The sequence below is a fragment of the Acipenser ruthenus genome, chromosome 21 (genome assembly GCF_902713425.1).
Source record: "Acipenser ruthenus chromosome 21, fAciRut3.2 maternal haplotype, whole genome shotgun sequence".
NCBI classification, from domain to species: Eukaryota; Metazoa; Chordata; class Actinopteri; order Acipenseriformes; family Acipenseridae; genus Acipenser; species Acipenser ruthenus.
The window spans coordinates 6139682-6153659 of NC_081209.1; the positions used below are offsets into that span (position 1 = coordinate 6139682).

A 13978-nucleotide genomic window follows, 5' to 3' on the forward strand; every position below is an offset into this window, starting at 1 on the left:
CCGCTATACGACTTGCAGCTACGATGAGTGGAGTGTACTGCAAGACACATAAAATTGATAGATTGTATTTACCATTACGAAAATGTGTAAAAGTATACTTTATGCATAAGTGTTTTAGGTGTCAGATGGAGGAAATATAAATCTAAAGCAATCTGAAGTAGATAATAGGGCATGGCTTTGTGTGTTGAAAGGGAGGTTTAAGAAAACGCAATAAAGTTACAACTACATTATTAAAACGGACACAGCAGGTTTTCCAAAACAAACTCAGGGTGGATACGATTAGTTGGTTGACATTGGTTGAGCTGTATAAAACCCCAACACTAACACTGAACAGAATCAGAATCGCCATGGAACCATTCAAATGGAATAAAACTGTATTTGTAATACCAGTGGTAATTTCAAAATACTGCAATGTTTTTTTTTTCTTGGCTGCTAGTATATTTAAAGGTGACTTACTTTGTTTTGAGAGGGTCGATTTTCTTGTAGTAGTTATGCATAGTGTGGTAGAACAGTCCCACGATGGTGGTCTGTGCTAAAAGAAGAAAAAAATGTACAAACACTAAAACCTGAATTTCAAAATCACAGACCTGTAGCTTACATTTCGACAGTGTCTGTGAAAATACGCGCTATCTGTAAAAATTAATTAACGCTCACTTATTGCTCAGCTCACACTCTGCCACTAATGTGACTCTTGTATGCCCACACATGGGTGCCAGGATGCAGCTGCGTGCCATGTGCCTGACTTGGCTTGTCAAGTTGAAGCTCTTCAGAACTGTAGTGCTATCTAAACTAGCAACTAGCACATCACGTTTGGCTTGTCTATCTGTGCCATTTTAATTGTGTATTTCAAAAAGAATAATGATCAAAACTGAACAAATCCCAGCTGTTGGCCTTTGAGGTATGGCCCATGCGGAACTACCAGTACCTTGTGATACAGCACCAAGGATAGACCAGGTCAGTCCTTACTTATCTTCTGAGATCTACCATAACTGGATCAATAATCCAAGCTGGTGTGTACAGTCTCGTTGATGTTTTGTGAATTGTACACGTAAATAGAAGTTCTACATTATAGACTTTGCAATACTACATTTACAAAAGCAGGCCTATACTATACAAGCAGCTTAACAAAGTTAAAGAACACTTAACTGGAAACTACAGCTGATATTTTGAGATACCAGCCTTCTTAAATATGTTAAAACCATTTTTTAAAGACCACCTGGGACGCTCCACCTTTGAAAGTGTTTGAAAAGACGTCTAAAAATATGCACCTGACTGTATTAAAGCTATGTCTTTGAAATCTCAGCGCAATGTTCACAAGTCCCTGGGATTCTCTGGTTTGGTGATGATTACTCATTGTGTTAACACAGCATGAACCTGTCAAATGAATCACTTGCCTGTGAAAACCCAGATAAAAACATGTGTATTACAAAGCTGCTTAATTGTGCAGGGCATGTGATTATTACTAAAACCTTTGATTCAACTACCTTCCTTAAGCAAGCCTGTCTGTAAGACAGTATCTTCCATCTCTGAATATCCTGTCTAAAGGAGTTAGTCAGGTTCCATTCACAAGACCCAGGTGCATTGTTTGCAGTACAGAGTAACAGGTGAGATATTTCCTGTAATGGTCAGCATTATAAACAAGATGCTGCAATCTCAATGGGTTTTTCCAGGTTGAAAATCTTTTAGATAAATAAATTAAAAAAAACCCGCTGACTCAAACAAATAAGGTCAAGACACCAGCAGTCTAAAAGCCAACAATTTAACAGTCTTCTCCTAACCAACGAGCATGTTTAAATTACATCTCCATTCCATTGCCTAATTAGTGTTAGATTCGACTCCACTTTTAAAAAGTCTTGCTGCTTTACAGGCAGTTAAATGTATTATAAAACCTGTATGGGGAGTCCCCCCCCCCCCCCATCAAAGCATACCTTGAGCCTGTGCGCTTACATTTTAGTCTACTGGATTTCCGTGTAGCCCAGTGGTTGAAGCAGAGGACTGGGAGCCAAGAAATGCTGGTATTCCTTAGGAAATCCTGTGTGTCCAAGTCAATTACATATTGACAGCCTAATGTAAAGCTTGCATGTGTGGTATGAAGTAAAAAATATATAAAATATTGAGTAAAAGAATTTGAAAGTCTAATATTTGAATATGTTAAATTATTATTTTGTAATTTATTAAAGAATTGTCTTCTGTTTAAGTTAGCTCATTACTGAGAACACCTCTCTCTCGTTGAAATATGATTTAATTGTGGCCTGTGTCAAGGGACATCTTTTCATGTCATCGCAGTTATCACAGAAACAATTTTAGAAATGCGATAAATCCCCTAATGGAACACTATTATATTAGGCAACCTGCTGTAGAGAAATATGTTGAATTTACGATGTGCTGTTGCTGATATTGGCTAGCTTACTAATGAGTAGGAGTTGTGCTATTGTGAGTGGAATGTGTGCCAAAAAAAAGAAAGTAATAAAGCAAGTTCACATTGTGGTCCTGGCTGCCAGTGTTCCATCTATTTCAGTAGTTCAGACCAAAACCCCCACCATCTTTGAGCGAATTAGGATTTCAGTTACTGAACCGATCAGTGACACTGCATGTAAACCTGGCTGAGGGAGAACTGCTGGTACTGTAGTTAGTCAAGGAGTATGAAATCTATGAATTAATAAACGCTCACCATTGAAGCTGAAAGCTTTGCCAGGGACTGAGATGTAGTTCCTTCCTTGCGAAGGGAAGCGGTAGTGAGGCATGTTCATACTAAGCGGTAATTTCACAAGAGAATAATCTGTCACAGAGGAAAAAAAAGCAAAAATCCTTTAATAAGAGAAATGACAAAACAGGTGAATTCTAAGAGTTTGGATATACAACAGGTAATGTGTAGCGCTAAATCACGTTTTCGTATTCAACACTGAAGTGAATTTCATTTTATTATTATTATTTTTTTATTTATTTTACCGGATGAATATATTTTGAATTAACTGAAATTCAGAGCAGTGAGCCACACTGTTCAAATTACACTGCGTTGCTAAACAGATGCAGATGCAGAGCTTAACCTAAAGAAAGTAATTCTCCAATATCGTCTGTTTGGATAAGCTACAGCTGGATTTTGTTTAAAACATTTCACAGCATTGTAGTATCCCCCTAGATTGCATTAACCAATCCAATCACCCCTAAAAAGTGGTTGATTGCCTGCTGCTTTAAAATACTGGTGAAGTTGTCAAACATTTCAGCTAACGGCTTCATGGTATGAGAGGAACACATCAGTGTACCTGCTACTGTTGAGGACCCCTCAATTGAGATGAAGGAGGGACTGGGTTCCAGATTGTACACCATGTGCACCATCACTTTATCCACTGTTTCGATCAGACCGCTGACAATAGGGGCAGACTGAAATGAAAACAAGGACATTAACAAAGCAAGGGAACGCAACTTAGTGGTGTAAATTAGAAAAGCAATTACGGACCCCTAGAAACTCTATTAGTAGACAATCAGATCTTTAGATAGAAAGATGCCCACTCTGGAGTTGTTTGTTATTTTACTGGAACATGTTCAAGTACTCTACAGAAACATCTGGTTCAGAATTTTCTCCTGCAGCAACAACCAAACTAGTCCTCCTTGTCAACCATGTTTAAACCGCACCCTCATTTTATTTGCATTATCGTTTACACCCATCTTTTGGGTGCTTTTTTGTATTATTCAGTATTCACGGCCGCTGTGGGAATCCTTTCAGTCCTGCCTTATCTCAGCACCGTAACATATGCCATCAGAAATCACGCTGAAACCTCACGAGATTCCTAGGTTACTGTATAAATGTATGTAATTAAAAAAAAAATGTCCTGTTCTCATGTATACTCAGTAAATTCAGGACTGAACGGGTTAATACAACATTTTATCTATTAGTCTTACCTCTGCAAGATCAGGCCAACTTGGTAACAATAGAACTTCTTCAACGCTTTTCAAGAAAGTCTGAAAAACAAGTTTTAGGGAAATCGAATAGCGTGTTAATTGCCTGGTTGATACGATGTGTGGCATATTATTATCAGTAGCTGTCCCAGCTGTATGAGAAATATGTGTCCATAGGGTGCTGTACCTCAGTCAGGTTGGAGGCAGTTTCCTTGGGGATGGTTTTGTTGGGCAGTTTGATTGACACTGATTCCAAGTAGCCCAGCATAGATACAGGGTATTGGAAGTGCTGTATTTCCACTGTCAGGTTTGTAATAATGCGATGGTATGCATCTGTGGATAACTAGAATACACCAAGAGGCAAAAATAAAATAACAGAAAATGAAAAAATGCATGGAAGTGTATTTCTACTTTTGAAACACAACCACTTCTTCCATTTGGAAGAAAAAGAAGCACAACATTTTCACTGGAATCAGTTTTATGAAAAACTCTAGCTGCCTGCAGAAAAACAGCTATCCTTCTGATTCCAGTGAATCCTGCTTTGCAGGAATATACCAGTTTAGAGTGCAGAAGTATTCTACATCCGGAGGTCAAGGAGCTACCAGCCCCTGGAGAACAAAAGCCAGCCCTGGAAGTGTGTCTTTGAGTCACTACTGCATCGGAGCGCCAATGCAACACTCCCTGTGGAATCCCAAGCAAAGATCAGCAACTTTGTACAGCCAGGACGATACTCCATATTTTTAAACATGAGCAATTCATTAAACATCAGATCATCACATTTCCAAAAATACATCTTTGAGAGTTGTTTTTAGTATTAGAGTGCTCCAAGAATATGCCAAAATACAGAAACAGTTGTATCCGTTTACAAAAGCTCAATTTCAAGCGGAAAAAAAGTTACATTAGGGCATTTAACCACAATGCATACGGAGAGCCAACAACTTAAGAAACTGACACAAATAAACTACATGTTTAGTGCATAGGACAAGTAATGACAGCTTTTGAGTATTCAACCATAAGGACCGGAATGTTATTCATAGAAATACAACTTCAACACACGCCTAGCCACACATAACCAGACTTTCAGGGATAAAATCCGATGTGTTATCTTTGAAACATACCATTAAATCCACTGGAGAACTAGTAGGGTTTTGGACAAATGCTGTTGTAGGAATAATTACAGGCTCTCCTGAAAGAAAAAGAAAAACACAATTAGTCCTGTTAATAAAACACTACATTAACAGAAGATTCATATTAGGTCAACCAGAACCATTATATTAGAATCAATTGCTGGTACACCATGTAAGTATTTCAGAAATTCCACGTCGACTCCAGTGCAATTTCCTATTTTTTCTGTATCGGTTCAGTTTTTATAATTTGATAATTAGATGGTACAAAAATAATAAGAAGGCAGAATAAATGTGACAGCCTGATATAGTTTAAACTGTTCTGCAAATATATATTCTTTTCACGGGACCTAAAGTTTAGCTTTTCAATCTTAAAACTGCAGTAATAATCTGCAGTACATGTAAAAATTACTCCATCAAAGAAAAAATTCTGTTATTATAAAATGAATTATTTTTTGTGCCTGTAGGGATTGTTGTAATGATAAAAGGTTATAAAAGGTTATAGAAGTAAACAAGATATTTCCTATATGAGGCAATTTTAAAGAAAACCATTGCAAGGATTATACAGAGAAGCAAAAGGGATAGGTATTTTAAAATGGTCACTCATAGCTGGGTTCTGTCAAACATAGTAATGTTCCTTTATCAGAATTTATTTACAGCCATTGACGTGCAATTTTCCCAAAGGGATTTAAAGACCTTTAAAGAAAGAGTAAATATGAAGCAATATCTTTGAAGCTGTCCAGATACCTCGATTTACCAGCCTCACAGGCAGGAGAAACTAGATGCAAATGAGCTTCGGAATGTGCCTGACACCCTTTTCTTTCACCTATAATTGGGAGAGTTTTTTTCCTGTGGTTGTGCAACAGCAGTTAAACGATCCCAAGTGTCAGGAAACAGGCCTCATTTATCCTAGCTTAGTGCCATTGCCATCTTCTGACTTTTAAAATTGCAATGGTATACTACAGGGGAACCAATATTTACAAAATGTATTTTGGCTGTGTATAACAGTGCATTTTAAAGAACCAGAAATTTGCTAACAGCAGTGAAAACATTCCAGGCTCCGTAATTGATTAGAAATGTAATACTCGATAATGTAATGTGACACATATTTATTTTCCTTAGTTACTAATTTGCCTATTTTAATTTAAGAGTAAAATAAAATGTATTATTTGTATGTGCCACCTTGTAATGTAAATGCGTCTGGTTTAATACAGAATGTATAAAGGGTGTTTAGTTTTGTCAGTATCACACTTACCTGAATTCTGCTGATTGAGTTCTACAATCACTTTGGATTGAATGCTACATTATGAGCAAGTGCTTTGTGTATTGTTTTGTTGGTATTGAGGAAGGAAGCTACTCTGAGTCTGCACGCTGTTCATCCTAATGTATGGAATAAAACACTGCCCTTTCATTTTAAATTTTCATTCTTATCCCACGCAGGATAAGCTTGATCCAAAGCTTACACTGATATAAAGTGCTGGATGGACAGTACAGACCACAGCAAAGTCCACTTCCCCATATTCCCTCACCAATATACTTCCAACAAGCTCAGCAGGAACTTCTTGACCATAAAAGAACTTCCAATTTACAGGATCCAAGTCCTTCAAAGGAATTTTTTAGAGACATAATGTTGTGATTGTTCAACCACTTTCACTTGAAGCCAATTTCATTGACTAACATTGACTTCAATTAGAGTGATTTGTTGACACTGTGAGAAGCTAATTTTAACAGAATGCTGCTAATTGCAATTTTGATCAATGATGTGTTGGAGCTGATTAAAAGGGAATGAAAATTAGAATTGGAATTGGGAATTTTAAAAATGTACTGGAAATGGAATTGCAACTGAAAAAAAGGAATCGACCCCCAACCCTGATGTCAACTCCAGTTGCTCCCAATATACAACATCCTTAGAATAAACGAATGCAGTTCAATTCCTGTCACCTGACACAGTAACACTGCTGTTCCTGTCACATGTAGTATTACCCATTCACTTCACCCGTTTCATGGTTATGCTGGGTAAAGAAGTATGTGCCGTAGAGCAAAGAAACAACACATCATGAGGAAGAGAATAGTGTGGTTGACACCTTGCATTACAGGGGTGCCATTTTAGTCACGTTTGGTAGATATTTACATATCGCTATTATCTGTTCTGCTTAATACTTCAGAACCTCCATGACCAAATATCCACAAAACTCATTTTTCAAACTATTATTTTAAAACACTCATACACCTAAGAGCCCTATTTACAAAGCATTATTTAAATATCTGTTTAAAGGAATCCAATCAAGTTTGATATTGATAAAATATACATCCATACCTTCAAAAGCACTCAATCTTAGATTCTATGGTATTATTATTATTATTATTATTATTATTATTATTATTATTATTATTATTATTATTATTATTTATTTCTTAGCAGACGCCCTTATCCAGGGCGACTTACAGTCATAAACAAAAAATACATTTCAAGAATCACAGTACAAGTATTAATACAATTAAGAGCAAGATAAAATACAATGACTTCAGGTCTAGTAAGTACAAGTATATTACAAAATACAAATCAATATCGGAGCAGATAACAGTGTCAGTGATAGTTACATCAGGATACGATTAGTTATTAATCGTAACCACTGGATTATATGGTAAAAATATTAGCTCTTATAAAGTCATGCAAACAATTGCTTCCCCAAGTGCCTTTGTCTGTATATTCCTAACACTGTCTATTGCTACTATTAAAGAAGCCAATATCAGTCTAAGTTTCATGAATATCAAACAATGAGCTAAGTAAGAAATGTGTGCCACTTTAGGTCTGCGTTAAGTCTAGCCAAACCATACAATATAGTGCAATTAATAACTACTAATGTTGATTACATTTGAGTATGTTTGGAATGTGTAATACATGTATGTTTATTTAAAGCAAGTTACACATTTCAACAAGGAAACCATGTCATTCATATGTCATGACATTGCAAATTACCTTTCCGCTAAGCATCTTACAGTCAATACCAAATATGTATACATTATTATGACAGAACCTGGGCTATTAAGCACACAGAAAACCTGCATACTTCATATGATACGTTTAACAGACCCTAGCATATGCTAGCCTGTTATGTTGTGGAGTGTTTATTCCCCCAGTGTCAGGATACGATTACTATTAGTCATAATTCAGAGGCTGATTTTAAAGACATTAGTGTCTGGAGCTGCTTAAAATGTCATAAAACAGAAATATAATCTCATTTTAGTGTGTTCTAAGTGAGGTAATGTTTCTGTGTACTATCATAAAGAATAAAAGAACAAGAAAAACACCAATGATCCTTGATAGTATATGGCACAGCTATAGTATTTAATTTAATTTAATTTGTTTTGTGCAGTCATAGTCAATGAATGTTACTTTATGCCAAACATTTTTTTTTTTAAATCAGCATGCTGCAGCCGAAGATATACTGAAAGCAGCAGGTCCAGAAAGCTGGTAAATTCGAGTTACCTAAAACAACTTTTTCTGGGACCTGTGTTTTCAATTGAATCTTAATAATACTGTTGAAGAAAATAGTTACTCGAAGAAAGCACATATTGACACCAATATAATGTCATTGTATATTGCAGAAAATGCTGCTTTGCATCACCGTGCTTTTTATAAATTGACTAGATGGACATAGGAAGTGTTTGAATATGTTTGAGGCATGAAGTAAATAGCACTTTGTGATCAATTATTTTTATTCCCTGCTCTTGAAGTCGAATTATTTTCTCTATAAACATTACCAAATGTTTTTCTTCCCAAGGGCAAAAATATAACAAAAAACCTGTATTCATTTTCCCATTTCTTTTAACATTACAGTAAACATACTTTCCATTAGGGGCAGGGCATTCACAACTAAAAACTATGAAAAAAAAAAAGATTATCTACAATTGGGGGTTGAATCCAGTTGAGAATGAATGTGGTGTCTGATTAGTCATGAAGTCATTGTATTTTGTATCTTGATCTTAATTGTACTGTAATTCTTGATATGTATTTTTGTATACAACTGTAAGTCTGCTAATAAATAAATAATAATAATAATAATAATAATAATAATAATAATAATAATAATAATAATAATAATAATAATAGTCTGTAGTTTATATAACCACCAAAATATCGCCTATTCAGAATTTTGACAGGCTTCAGTCTTGACAATTTGAAAAACAGCACTCTTGCATATGTAAATAGAAAACTTCACCCACCAAAAATGCTTCCACCAGCCATAGAAGGTTATAAAAACATTGTGCCCAATACAGGCTTAAAAATAGATTCCACGTGCTTACAAAGTTACCATGCATTAGCCCCATGTTGCTGTACAGAAATCTGAAAAGCTACACCATGGAATGATATTTCAGTGCAAAACGGAATTTGATTGCTGAGCCCTTTCATAAACATGCAATGCAACTGTTTGTGTTGACCATTCCCTTGCTGTACTAAGTATTCTTACCTATGGCTGCTTTGTAATACAGTTCTATTTCTTCAGGGTTCAGAGCTCTTTCCCATATGACAAACTCATCAAAGGCTCCTGTCACATAGTGACCATAGGACTGGTCGTTGTCCGCCCCGATGATGAGGTTGTGATAAGGATCCCCATAATTCTGGGACTTCCTCCCTTGGGTGTCGTTGGTGCTGAAGGTCCCATTAACATAGACTTTCAGGCCATCGGTCAGAGTCCAGGTGAACAGAATATGAGTCCAGTGAGGACCTATGATGAGAGAGAAGGAAATGGATAAGAATCAGTATTCTCACAACCAACACTTATTGTACATGTGCTCCGTCCAGTTAATAGCTTGTATTTAGGTTTAGAAAAAAAATGTCTTCTGATGTCCAAGTGCCATCTGAATAACCACACCATTCTAGAAGATTCTGCTTCCATCTTACAGAAGTTTATTTGGGGTAATGGGGCATTACAGTATGCCTTCTGTACCGGTCTGTATTATACAGAGGTATAGTACTACTGAATTAGTGGAAGTACTGTTTCTAAAATCAAAATACATTGTTAAAAAGACCTGTTCTGTAATCGCAATGGTACTGTAAGACTAAACGAAGGACTGCAACTATTTCCAAATGATTTTATTATAAATAAACATTATTCCTTTTATAAGAAAAGACAAGGACACTATTCAGACAGAACCTGGAGATTGTTATACCATACGGGAGAGAACTCAACCTACAGTTTAGCAGCTTTCCCGAACTCTCAAAACAGAATAAAGAATAAACGCAGGACTGCCTGGTTGGAGTCAGCTGAATGGAGTTGGCATGAAAAAGGAAATGTGCAATAACGATGACGTTTCCTGGTTTAAGCTCAAATTATATATTTAATTTGATTCCACCCTTTATTATGTTGAATAAAAAAAGTTTATGTTATGGATACGGACTGTATGTTTCTTCTTACAACAGTGAGGACATAGTGGTGTGTGTTTCCAGCAATTCACTGTGGCTACAGTCAGGGTGCTGCACAAAGGGCAAAGGTTGTCAACATCTTTATTATGACATGGAGTCACCCCCGAGGACCAACAACCTAAAAACACGATTCCAATAGCTTCCCAAGGTCACATCTGTCTTTGGTAGACAATCATTTGAGTTCTAAGCAGCAGATAACTGGAACGCCCTTAATAAAAGAAAGGGATTCAATTTCCCTCCTTAGACTCTGCCTATGCATTCAATCATAGGTTGGACCTGCTTATGGATGATATTTTTTTTAATAATTTTCTACAGTATAATACAGCTTGTCTTTTTTTGTTATTCTATCAACAAATGATCAAATGGCTGGCTCAACTCCAGAGAACACTTGGAACCTCAGTTCACAACATTCACTCTGGGTGCTTCGGTCAGAGAGGAATATTACATGTTACAAGAAGAAGACAAGCACTTACTTCACATCTTTTAAAAAAAATAGATGACTTTATTTATTTCTTAATTTTATTTAGTTTTTAATTTTTTTAAAAAAAAGGCAGACACGCAAGCACAGGAGTCTGTTTTTTAATAGATGTAGAGTGAGTACTGGTCTTCTTGTAACACGTAATACTCTATCAGCATCCATTTTATGCTTGGTATAATTATTTTATATGTATTTGGTTTACAGATTGTATGTTGTACGGTTGTGTTGATTAAGCTGCAAAGTCTTCTTGGTCAGGTCCACACAGTGAATGAGAACTGAGTTCTCACCTGGTTAGGTAAAGGAACTTAATGGTTGCGATTCCTGTTTCTGCTTGATTTGGACTCATTCTGTATTTTGGTCCCTGGAAGAACTCTTCTGTTTGTTCAAAGTGCTTTACAGTTGCATCGAAGGCAATGTGAATGCAATCTCAACATCTGGGTCAAGCTACAAGCTCCCAATGGTGAATTAAATTACAGTTTGAAAGCACTGTTCAACCCAGCTCCTCAAATCACTCCACAAAGATAGAACTGGCTACCCAAGATTTTACCAGGAGTAAAGAAGCAGCCTTAACTAGGAAAGGCCTGCTTTTTCCTCCGTTTTCTATTTAACCGTGCTACTGAACCCCAGTTAGTTGTGGTTAGAAGTGGTACCTGGCGGGGTGATTTTTGCTCTCCATGTTCGGGAGTCCCCTCGAGTATAAAACTCCACGTAGTCTGCAAACCCATTGGAGTAAATTGAGAACCCATTGGAAATCACTTTCCCTCCAGAGGCCATGGCAAACCGGGACAGGCTTTCTAGGTTCTTCCAAAAGAAAGAGAATGTTACACCTAAGAGAGCATGAGAGAAGATTCCAGTCAAATGGAGCATTTCAGCTTTGAGATATAATTATACACGTCATGGATTAGGGTGGATCATAAGGACACAAAATAAATGAAATAAATAACTTGTCAGGATCTACACATAACAACATTATATTCATGTTTTTCCTGTACTATTTAGATACAATAAAAAAAGAAGTCTCCAAAGTAAATCCAAAGTAATCTAGTATTAAAATATTTTATAGTACAAACGTTGCACTGAAGGAAAAGATTAAGTAAATCTGGCCAACATTAGAAAAAATTTAAAGGTAAAATATCTTATTTTTGCCTTACCTCTACTGAGATTTTTGGGACTGTTATTGTTAGACTTATGGATGAAAATGAAAACCTTAAAGATCGAGTACAGAGGCATGCCTCACCTTGAGGTCCACAGAGTGCTGGATCACTAATACAACTGTTTTCATAGCTCCCAAAATGTAAAAATGTGGCTCCAGCATCTCCATTGAGATAAATCCCTCTGTTAACCATTCCTTCTACAATGTCTACAGGAGGAAAAGAGGAATGAGGTATTATTCTTTTCTGTTCTAGAAATAAAATTCACTCCCAATCGTTTTGGGCCTAAAGAACAAAAAAAACGGAATTCTGCTTTAGGATATTGTACCAAAACTTTAAGTAATATGCCATTTTTAACCAGATTTAGAGTTTGAAAATGTTATATGTGTAGGGTAGCTTTTTCTATCAATTGACACTTGATACATACTGGTATAGTAATTACATTTAAGTAATTAACCATTAAAATCCAATTTAATTACTACAGTAAATCATCATTTTGGTTTGTGTTTCAACCCTGCGGTTAATTTACAAGTGTATTGCTTTTAAACATCATAAGGTATTACTTGAATATGTCTCAATTATTTCCAGATAGCATTCTGCAGATGATTACTTAAATGTAATATTCTTTCAATATTCAGATTAAGAATGAAAATTCAGGAAAAGGATTGGAATTGGGATCTAAAATCTCAAGTGAATACTTGGATACCCTCAAACAGAGGTGTCACTTCATTGCTAATACTGCTTCCAAAACACTACAAATCCGCTCTATTGAGAAAATAATTTTATGGTATGTCAATGAGGTTGTGGGATACCTATACATCTTTCCCTGCATAATCTGTTCCGCTGTTTATTACCCTGTGTAATCCCTGCTAACTTCAGTGTATCTTCCCTATCAAACAAAGACAGAAACCACTGAATCCTCACCTACGGTTGCAGTAAGGTTAGTGTAGGCAGAGTCATTGGTATATACAGAGGTAGGGTTATGGGAAAGAAGCACAGTATGGTTGTGGATTCTGAGAGCTGGATGGAACAAAAACAAGGAAAACCATGAATTACAATACAACACATGATGGGTGCACACATAGTGAAAATAATGATATAAACACACACACACACACAAGAGAACACATAGACAGGTAATACAGAGAGTGTACAATAGAGAACACAATATGGACAGGATATTCACTGTATACAGTGCTTAGGCTAAACATAATAGAAGCAGTTAAGGAACAAATGAATGCAATTCTTCTTTTAATTTGTATGTAAATAACAGTGGATGTGACTGATTTATAGAGAGCACTGTCCACTCACACATAAGTGTTAATATTGGGTATAGAAACACTTACTGAAACAATGATAATACTAATACTGTTAATACTACGAGTACTACTAATAATAATAATAATAACAATAATAATAATTTCATTCACATCTGTCTGCCCAGCATGGAAAAATACAAAGCTTTGCTCAAAATAAATTGCGTGCCATAATGATTCCATTTTTCTATTTTTTGGCACGTGCAGTCATACGTTTACTTTAAGTAATCTCCAAAGACATTTCCCTCAATAAAATGGAGCTTTCAGAGTTTTCTTTCTGGTATGCATCTGTTAGCAAGATATTGTTTCCCTTTGCCTCAAAGCGGTAATTCACCGAAAGAACGCTCTCCCAGTCGAAAATAAATTCCTAATCTCTGCGTACAGTATATTCATATACACACACATAAACAAGCACACACCATTACCAACAAGAACTTTTAATGGGATTTGTGGTTTTTGAGGCTGAAGAAATCAGCAAGTAGACTTTTATAAAATGCAATGGGTGCTTGGATGGGGAATGCAGAAATTAAGATGAACTCCCTTTAATTGACTTATTTTCAAATAAAAGTACATTGCTTTTTTTT

At 36.1% G+C, this 13978-nt stretch overlaps 1 protein-coding gene across 7 annotated transcripts in view; it reads right to left on the reverse strand.

Moving 5' to 3' along the window:
- LOC117428276 (adhesion G-protein coupled receptor D1) overlaps positions 1-13978 on the reverse strand; it is a 67812-nt gene that overhangs the window by 51271 nt on the left and 2563 nt on the right. For 2 of the 7 annotated variants that reach the window (XM_058994599.1, XM_058994602.1), the window contains exons 4-13: positions 13003-13098; positions 12165-12287; positions 11578-11754; positions 9494-9751; positions 5016-5083; positions 4085-4240; positions 3901-3960; positions 3264-3381; positions 2672-2779; positions 457-532 (exon numbers count right to left, since the gene is read on the reverse strand). In XM_058994599.1, coding sequence (XP_058850582.1) covers positions 457-532; positions 2672-2779; positions 3264-3381; positions 3901-3960; positions 4085-4240; positions 5016-5083; positions 9494-9751; positions 11578-11754; positions 12165-12287; positions 13003-13098 — 1240 coding nt within the window. Of the gene's footprint in view, positions 1-456; positions 533-2671; positions 2780-3263; positions 3382-3900; positions 3961-4084; positions 4241-5015; positions 5084-9493; positions 9752-11577; positions 11755-12164; positions 12288-13002; positions 13099-13978 lie in introns of those variants that run through there. The other 5 variants (XM_058994601.1, XM_058994600.1, XM_058994604.1 and 2 more) reach the window with 3 other exon arrangements.